General features: G+C 48.1%; 1 protein-coding gene across 8 annotated transcripts in view; it reads right to left on the reverse strand.

Moving 5' to 3' along the window:
* KIT (KIT proto-oncogene, receptor tyrosine kinase) overlaps positions 1-8,856 on the reverse strand; it is an 82,603-nt gene extending 73,747 nt beyond the window's left edge. For 5 of the 8 annotated variants that reach the window (XM_019025978.3, XM_055384204.2, XM_055384205.2 and 2 more), the window contains exon 1: positions 8,640-8,844. In XM_019025978.3, coding sequence (XP_018881523.1) covers positions 8,640-8,706 — 67 coding nt within the window. In that variant the 5' untranslated portion in view covers positions 8,707-8,844. Of the gene's footprint in view, positions 1-8,639 lie in introns of all 8 variants that reach the window. The other 3 variants (XM_004038686.3, XM_019025975.3, XM_019025976.3) reach the window with 2 other exon arrangements.
* Positions 8,857-9,527: the final 671 nt, after the last annotated feature.

Raw genomic sequence — 9,527 nt, forward strand, 5'->3', positions numbered from 1 at the left:
GGGCCATCAAACCAACTGAGTTGGGGAGGACCTAAGAACCATTTCAAAATGACAATTACTTGGTTTTCTTCACAGCTCCAGCAAAGGCCCTATAACTGAATAAAGTCTCTGCCAACCCTTCTAATGAAAGAATTTTCCCTTAAAAAAAAAAAATTGCCGGGTGCAATGGCTCATGCCTGTAATCCCAGCACTTTGGGAGGAGGTGGGTGGATCACGAGGTCAAGAGATCAAGACCATCCTGGCCAACATGGTGAAACCCCGTCTCTACTAAAAATACAAAAATTAGCTGGGCATGGTGGCGTGCGCCTGTAGTCCCAGCTACTCGGGAGGCTGAGGCAGGAGAATCTCTTGATCCCGGGAGGTGGAGGCTGCAGTGAGCGGAGATCACACCACTGCACTCCAGCCTGGCGACAGAGCGAGACTCTGTCTCAAAACAAAACAAAACAAAACACCAAAAAACAAAAACAAAAAAATTTTCAATTTCCTTCTGGGGCAATTTAAATGACTCTCATTTTGTTCTACTTTTCACTCACACACTAAAAATATTTGAAGACTGTCATTCATTAAACCTTCCCTCACCTTATCTTCTCCAGGCTTAATAAATCTAATTTCTTTAAGTTGCTTTCAAAGGACCTATTTCCCAAAGCTTTCATCAATTCTGTGTCTTCCTCTATACCCAATATGGCCATTTTATTCTGAGAAAAACAAAAAACATACCTTAAACATGGCCTAATGCAGAGAAGAATACAGGATTCTCTTCCTAGTATACACTCCTTTTCATGAAAACTTACTTTTCACCATAAGACTGGTTCACAGTTAACACACCATTCTTTATAATCCCCAATGCTACCATAATATTATAGAGCCATGTTTTGTGACTTTGGAGTTTAGTTTTATTTCTTACAGGGACCTGACCCTAAGATTTCATTGACGTCTTCCCTCCATGTCTGTGAAATTGAGTTTCAAGAAAATGCAGCTCACAAATAATCAATGAATAAACACAGCAGAGTCCAACATCATATTCTCTCCCTCACATAGGCCACCCCTCCTCTTGGCTTTATTTCCACTAATTCCATAGTATCAACAATACTCCCAGTTACCTACACCCATGATAATTCCAGTTCTCCTTCCCCTCAATCTCATCAGTGCCTGACACACAGAAGGTGCCCATAAATACGCCAAATGAGAGAAGACCTGCACCTTTATCCTCCTCGTGTCTCTTAAGGGCGCTTTCTTTCCAAAGCATGTACCCTAATACCCAGGTCCACTACCCCTTCACTGAGATAATCTAAAGAGCCCATCTTCTGCCCAGCTCCCCAACACGTAGCTCGCAGCCATGAGTTTAACCCTCCTAAATAGTCTCCACAAAAAATCTCCCTTAGATACTTATATGCAAATGTTCATTACAGCATTGTTTGCAACCCAAATGTCCATCAAAGGAGCAACAGGTAAACAGAATGTGGTCTATACATACAATGGAATATTTTTCAGTCTTAAAAAGGAAGAAAATTCTGACTTATACTACAATAGGGGTGAACCTTGAGGATGTTATGGTATGTGAAATAAACCAGTCAAAAAACAGACAAATTCAGTATGGTTCTGCATATGCAAGGTACCTGGAATAGTCAAATTCAGAGACAGAAAGTAGAATGGTGGTTGCCAGAAGCTGGGGGAAGGAGAGGGGAGCTGCTCTTCAATGGGTATAGAATTTCAGTTTTGCAAGATGAAAGTGTTCAACAGTATGAATGTACTTAACACTATTGAAATATACATTTAAAGATGATTAAGGTAGTAAATTTCATTTTATGTATGTTTTACTATTTAAAAAAAAAAAAAACAGGCCAGGTGTGGTGGCTTACACCTGTAACCCCAGCATTTTGGGAGGCTGAGGCTGGGGGATCGCTTGAGCTCATAAGTTCGAGACTATTCTCTACAAAATAAGAAATAAAAAAATTAGCCGGTGTGGTGGCACACACCTGAGGTGCCAGCTACTCAGGAGGCTGAGATGAGAGGATCACTTGAGTTCAGGAGGTGAAGGCTGCGGTGAACTATGATCGTGCCACTGCACTCCAGCCTGGCAACACAGCAAGACCCTGTCTCATAAATAAATAAATAAATAAATAAATAAATAAATAAATAAATAATAAAAACAGACTCTCCCTTAGTCTTGGTTGCCCACAGGAAGGGAGTGTCCAAGTTTTAAGGCAGGGCTCGGCCTCTCGCTTCATCAGGCTATTGGAACAGGCTGGGGAGTATGTCTAATTGGACAGATTGGTGGAACAGGCAGCCCTGGAGTAGTACGCAAAGCCTGGGGGGCCACTCCTGGGTCAAGTCCACCTTAGCCTTGACTTCAAAGCATTCTTCATAACCTAGATGAAACTCAGCACTAAATACACATTCCCTCCATGCTCCTTGAGGCTAGTAGAAGTCTTACCTTCCCAGCCAATTCCCTACCCCCAGCCATCATACCAATAGAAAGGTTTGATAATCCTGAAGTAAGATCCTAATGCCTTGTTCCATGTACTGTAGTTTTTTTCAGCTGAAGCCACAACTACACTGCCCTCTTCCTTTAAGGTTCAGAAATTAATCTCAAATATTATCTCCTATGTGGATGCTTTTACTGATTCCTGATCTCTATTACCTGCCCATCAAGATTTAAGCTCATCTCCTTGAAAATCCTGCCCAGAGCACTTTACACTTAAGACAACCAAACTCTACTTCGAATCAGGGGCTGCGCTCTTGCCCTGGCCCTCCTCCACCCCCAGCCTGTAACGTAGGACCAAGGCATGGGGATTGATAAGCCTTTGTTAAACTGAATCCAAAATGTTTACTGACCATTTATTATGTTCAAAGCTTAGTGTAAGTGCTGGAGAATAGAAAAGATGTTAAACTAATACTTACTGAACACTAACCGCTGTGTCTAGCCTGGGGCAATGGACAAGTTCAGCTTGGTCCTTGAACTCCTAGTGAAAGCAGTCATGGAAAAGCTCCTTGACTGCTTTCATGGACCCTCGGTGAACTACATGTACTTATTCACCTACAGAAAATGGCCATTTGCAGACATTCCCCCAACCTAAACTTTTATCAAGAAATTTGTATCGCTTTTGGTGGAAAGTAACCCAAGAATACGGCTAAACAAAGAGCCAAGCAGATAAACATGCATTACCACTAATTGTGGTATATTTAACTAAATGTAACAACTTCATGTTAATACGAAAAAAAAACCACTCTACATATTCTGTTTACACATTTTCAATTTTTTTCTAAGAGGCAAAGCTGAAAGGGGAACATAAGAAAATCAGCCTGATAGTGGAGTCCACACACTTCCTCTATGCGGGGCACTATGCTAAGCATATTACATGCAGAATCTCATTTAATCCTCACAGGGGCCCTATGTCATCATCTCCATTTTACAGATGAGGAAATGAAGCTTAAGGAGAGGTTAAGTGTCTTGTCCCAGAGCACACAGCAGGGAAGAGGCAGAACTGGAATAAAAATCCAGGGTGTCAATTTCAGAGCCCAAGCTCGTAATTAACTGATGCCACATGTCCTGAATAATAATTTGGCTTAAACCTTAAATTTTGCAAAAATGTTGAAAACCTGTCAGAAAGGTATGCATGGGAAGATGTCTAACAAAAGTGTGTCATAACCAAAATGTAAGCATGAAAGCTAAAACATAAGATGAATGGGAAAAGTACCAGACACAAATGTTTACGTTGGAGAATCTTACAAGATGTGTAGTTTTTTTCCCCCCCGGAGAAAAAAAAAAGTTCAAGATCTATTCAATCTCTAGGACTAGTGATTTCCTAACTCTTATCAAAAGCTAAATAAAACAAGACCAAAAAAATTAAAGTTTATTTTAAAAACTGTCGGCCAGGCATGGTGGCTCATGCCTGTAATCCTAGCACTTTGGGAGGCCGAGGCAGGTGGATCACCTGAGGTCAGGGGTTCGAGACCAGCCTGGCCAACATGGTGAAACCCCATCTCTACTAAAAGTACAAAAATTAGCCGAGCATGGTGGCGGGTGCCTGTAATCCCAGCTACTCAGGAGGCTGAGGCAGGAGAATCGCTTGAACCCAGGAGGTGGAGGTTGCAGTGAGACGAGATTGTGCCATTGCACTCCAGCCTGGGCAACAGGGCAAGATACTGTCTTTAAAACAAACAAACAAAAAATGCCTTTCTAATCTTTAGGGCAATCATCTTAAAAGAGCAGGCATTATTCCCATTTTAGGGACAATAATAATTCATGTTTTACAGATGATAATTATGGCTAACACATATTGAGCCTGTACTATGAGGCACCATTCTAAAAGTTTTACATGTAGCAACACATTTACTGGCACAGACAGGTTAAGTAATCTGCCCAAAGTCACAGAGCAAATAAGTGGCAAAACTAGGATGGACAATGAAAGCTCAAAAAGGTTAAACAATTTGCTCTAAGGCCATCGAGCTGTCAGTCATGAAGCCATCAGACCAACACAAGGTAGGCGGCCTGTCTCCTCCCAATTGTCATCTGCCTGGTCCCAGGGGCATATTTGGATTCCTGCACTCACCAGGGCCCAGTGGGGAATGCCTAAGGGATGGCAGGATAAAGCCCTAGAGCCTAATGCAACCTGAAGAGCACAGGCCTCATCTACAGGGGCCATGACCTTCAATTCTTAAAGAGGTGACAGAAATAGAGATCTTGATTTAAAAAAAATCTCTAGATTGTTTAATATCGCCTCAATGTTTTCTAAAAAGCATCATGTAGGCCAAAGAAAACATGTCTCCGCGGGCTATCAGATTACAACTGCTCTTTACTTATTAAGAGTCTTAGGTCAAAAGATGAGCTGTATGATCACGTGCAAAAAATGTCAGAAATCAGAGCTGCTGGGCCAAGCCGACTCAACTCAATTCCTCTTTAAGTACAACAAAGATTTACACTGGATTTGCCTTCCAGGCAAACTTTTACCTCCTCTAACTTTTCCCCAGGCCTTCTTCAATCCGGACTTATAGCTGTGGCAATATCTATTCAAGTTACCAAAACTGCACATGAAATTTGCATATTTGGATTCCTGCAAATGTCATTCAATCTCAACTTTTAAAAGTTACCGCACATTAATGCAGCAAAAGAAAGCACTTCCCACATCCTAGCCTGCCAACTCTTAAACTACATTCATTCTGAAGAAAAAGCTGCCACAGCCTTGACCACTACCTTCAAGGGGTCCCCACAACTGCAGGCCAGCTCTGAGAATTCCGCTAGAGACACCGAGGTTCATTTCCTCGTGTCCTTCTTTAATCAGCTGGAAGAGACTTGAGGAAATGAGTCAAAACCCTAAGGGTAACTTCGAAGGGCTGTCAACAACAGCAGCAAAATTCATCACCACCACAACATCTGTAAATAAATGTGCTCCAAGGGAAGCCCGCAGAATACTTGGCACATTTCTGATGAGAATTTCTTTTGGGAGAAAAAATGGCTTTGGATGGTAGATTGTCGTTATTTCTCACCGTGCTATCCAGGGTAAATAGCCAATGGCATCAGCCATTATTGGGGGTGTTCTCTTTCACACCTATGCACAAGACCATTTTTATGTTTTGGAGTGGGAGATGGATTTTTAACTGGCTTGCATCATTTTAGAAACAGCTTACCTTCATTTCTGAGGGACGCTAACTGGAATGAGACAGCTAACAACTAAGCCAGCATACCACAGGGTCAAATGCCTACAGCCCTTCCTCCAAACTAAAATTTAATTAATTCTTCCTCCACAAATACTCCGCTTTCATAAGACACGCAATTCTAAATATTTTTCACCAAAATTGGGAAGGTAGTGACATTGGCCATCCTGTATTCCCAGAACTTCCAACAATCCCTGGCACATAGTAAAAACTCATTAAATATTTTTGAATGAGTCTTACAACAGATTCTGGTGAATCATGTGAATGGATATAGAGCTGGGCACATGCAGCCAATCTCATCAGGCTTCACCACTGATGATTTAGGGCTTATTCTTAGCCAGTTTCTCCAGCTGTAAAATGTTAGGGGTAATAATAGTACTACTTCCTAGGCTCATTGAGACTACTAGAAATAGGTAAAGCCCCAAGCAAAAGGCCTGGCACACAGTTTCCAACTGAAGAGCAACAACTATGTACACCACACACGTCATACGAAACTTAAGGCCCATAAGAAAGCATGCTATAAATGCACAGCATTACATGATTTACAGAGTCATGAGAAAAAAAATGGGAATGAGTGGGGGAAAAAACAGAATAGGGATAAATGAATTATCTGGGATCTCTTATTTCCAGCAGGATAATAATTTAGAGTGCCTTGCGTCCAGCTGCTGAGAATGACTCCAGCCTCACACCTGCAGGAACGAAACGGGGAAGGTATGATTCACTATTCCTTGCAGGTTCATCCTGTTAGGCACAGGAGCTGTAATACTGTGGGGGGGGGGGGGGCCTCAAAGGGCAATGCAGAGGAATATATGGGAATTGAAGGGCAGTAAGCATAAGCCACAGCTCCTTGCTTCAGTCAAGGGCAGACCGGTCAGATGCATCCATACTCTATGACTTCCCTGTGAGCAGGAGAGGCAGAGGAATTTCAAAGAGGCAGACAGGGCCAGGCGAATAGTTAAAAAGAGTGCTGAGTCTACACTCAGAACATTGGAGGAGAATTCTGGACCCAAAGGATCCTTCATGATGCAGATGCCTCCTTGTACTCTGGAGGACACTGGGTTTCCCAGAATTTAAGCAACCTGCCCTAAGCAACCTGGCCAAGGGCACGCAGCCAAGAAATGGCAGAGAAACCGAGAACCCAGGGGACAGAGCAAGGCTTTGTCGTTACACCACACTGCCCCCCCAGGAGACAGACCTTAAAATTCCCTTTGCCAAAAATCTATTGGGGAGAAGAAAACCACTGATTCTTTTAATTTTTTAAAAGGGAGATATTCGATGTGGTCTTTCTAGTCTCCTACTAGGGTCTAGATCACATAGCTTAACTGATATTAAAAAGGTCAAGGCACAAAAACATAAAGACCAGATGTGTTGTTTTAAGCTAGGTGATCAAATCCTCCAGGGAATCCGAACAGTCCCTCGTGACCCCTGCTGACCCCTCCTGCTGCACAGGGGTCCAGATGCAAGGCCTCTCTGCCCCCCACAGGAAAGCCCTCACAATAGATACAAGTCCAGGACGCTGCAGACTGCGCCTGGAGACTTTATAGAGAAACTGACCGGTAGTCGACAGTCTCACAACCGTTCATTGCGCCGCTTCCTTTCAAGCGCTTGATTCCAGCTAAGACCCACGTTCTATCCTTACATCATCAGGGTAACCTTAAAGGTTTGTTTTAAAAAATGACCTGGGAGATAGCAGGGCTTCAGGGGTGAGCTGGGCGACCTGCACTCGCCCGCACCAGCGACACCTGGAAAAAAGGGAACGGGAGGCAGGAATCTGACCAAGGGGCTCCAGCAACCTGCAAATCCTTCACCTAAGACCCAGTTCCCGCGCGGATATACCTGGATTTCTGTTATAGCTTTAAGAACTGAGTAGGATTTGCAGAAAGTTCCACGCCATCTCCCACCCCACCCCCAGGCAGCCCTGAAGTATAGAAGTCCCGGGGGCGGGGAGGCGGGCGGTCACGAATCTCAAAAATTTCCGAAGAAAACAGGACCTGCGAATACAGGTCGCAGACACCGGGAACTAGGGGCTTTCAGAACCCGCCAGGCAGGCCGGGCACTCTGTCCGGCGTCCTAGGCAGTCGGAGTCAGGGAACGCAGAGTCCCAGCACGCTGTCCCTTGCCTTCCCGGAGCAGGCGGCAAACACAGCCTCCAGCCGCCCCGGGGCGCGCGGCAGGAATGAAACGGCGCCGCGGCAGAAAGGGGCGAGCACGGGATGTACGAAAGCAAAAAGTCTGCAACCTAGCGGCTGCTTTCCACACGACCTGCCCAAGTTGTCCCTGTCGCCACCACCTCCAGGCTCGCGGGAGTCCGGCCCCACAACAGCCCCACGCCGCGCACTCCCAGCGCAAAAGCCTAACCCGGAGGCGGGGAAACGCCGCAGCCTTCGATTCGTCTCCACGGGTGGCGCCGCGAGCAGAGGCGGCAGCGGGTCGGTCCCCAGCTCTAGGCACAAAGAGCGCCTGCGGTTGGAAGGCAGCAGCCGCAGAGCAGAGAAAGGGCTCTCTAACTTTGCCCTCCGCGCGGCGGAGAACCTGCAGGCAGGTCCTCCCGAGCGCCGGTCACACACACGCAACTTTTAACAAAAGGAAGCTGCGGCCGCGCCTCGCACGGCAAGAGAAGGCGCTCGGTGCAAACCCCTGAGCCCCCCGCCTCCGCCCCCCGCGCAACGTCGGCACAAAAGCCACCCCAAACTCGCACGCAGCCTGCAGCCTCGCTCACGCCTAACCCCCTCTTGCTGTCCCCATTCCCGAAGAACCCCGGATTCGCGTCCCCCACCACCAGCAGCTGGGGTCTCCTCGCGCAGGTGAGCGACGCAGGGCGCCGGAGAGTCCGAGGGCCACCTGGAGTCTCCCCGGAGGCTGGAACGCACGGGCACTGAGGGCCCGCAGTCCTCTCTCCGGATGCACCCTGGCGGGTACCACCCTCCCGGGCACAGGCTTCGCCGAGTAGTCGCACGGTCGGGGTGCCAGCCGCGGTGTCCCACCTGTCTGGACGCGAAGCAGTAGGAGCAGAACACAGAGAAAATCCCAGGCGCCGCGAGCGCCTCTCATCGCGGTGGCTGCGATGGGATCCGAGCTCTGGTCCACGTTCCAGCTCTCGCCCAAGTGCAGCGAGCGCGGCAAAGCCGAGCCCCCAGAGCCGCGAGCGCCGAGCAGCAGCCCCTCCTCCCAGCGCCCTCCCTCTGCGCGCCGGCCACGCCCCTCCTCGCCTCCCCTCCCTCGCGCCCGCCCGGGTCTCGCTTCTTCCCGGCGGCGTCTGGCCCCTGCTCTTTCGACGTGTTAATGCCGGGGGGCTGTGCCCGCCGGGAGGAGGAGGGCGCGCGCGCCCTCGCTCCCCGCTCTTGACTCCCGAGCCCCTTTCTCTCTCCACCTTTCCACCCCTGGGATGTGGACGGCCCGGCTGAGGCCGTTCCCGGACCAAGGAGGTGCTGCCCGCTCGCTTTGTGAAGCTGGGCACCACGCACACGTTAGGGCACGGGCCCGCCACCTGCCAGGTGCTCCCCAGACAATAAAGGTCGGCTGCCCGCCCCTCGAGCACGTTCGGGCGGGAGGAGGCTGGACGCCGCTGCTCGTGGAGGTGGCATGGGGATGGGGAGGGGAGCGTTAGGAAATTAAGCCCCGACATTCCCCTCCAGGCCTGTTAGGAGCTCCTGGCACCGCGGTAAAGGCTGAGCCCGGTTTCGCTAATTGTTTCTGCTCAATTTCTCCACCTGCTTCGTAACCTGTAGGAACACAGTGGGTTCCTATTGGTCGGCGTGGCCTCCGCCCAAGAAGCCCCTGCCGGGACTTGCGTGGAGACTGGGGCGATGGAGGGCGCGTGGCGAAGTTTGCTCTGGGAGCCCAGGTTTTCATACACGTTTTCCCCCTCCCCC

The sequence above is a fragment of the Gorilla gorilla genome, chromosome 3 (assembly GCF_029281585.2).
Source record: "Gorilla gorilla gorilla isolate KB3781 chromosome 3, NHGRI_mGorGor1-v2.1_pri, whole genome shotgun sequence".
NCBI classification, from domain to species: domain Eukaryota; kingdom Metazoa; phylum Chordata; class Mammalia; order Primates; family Hominidae; genus Gorilla; species Gorilla gorilla.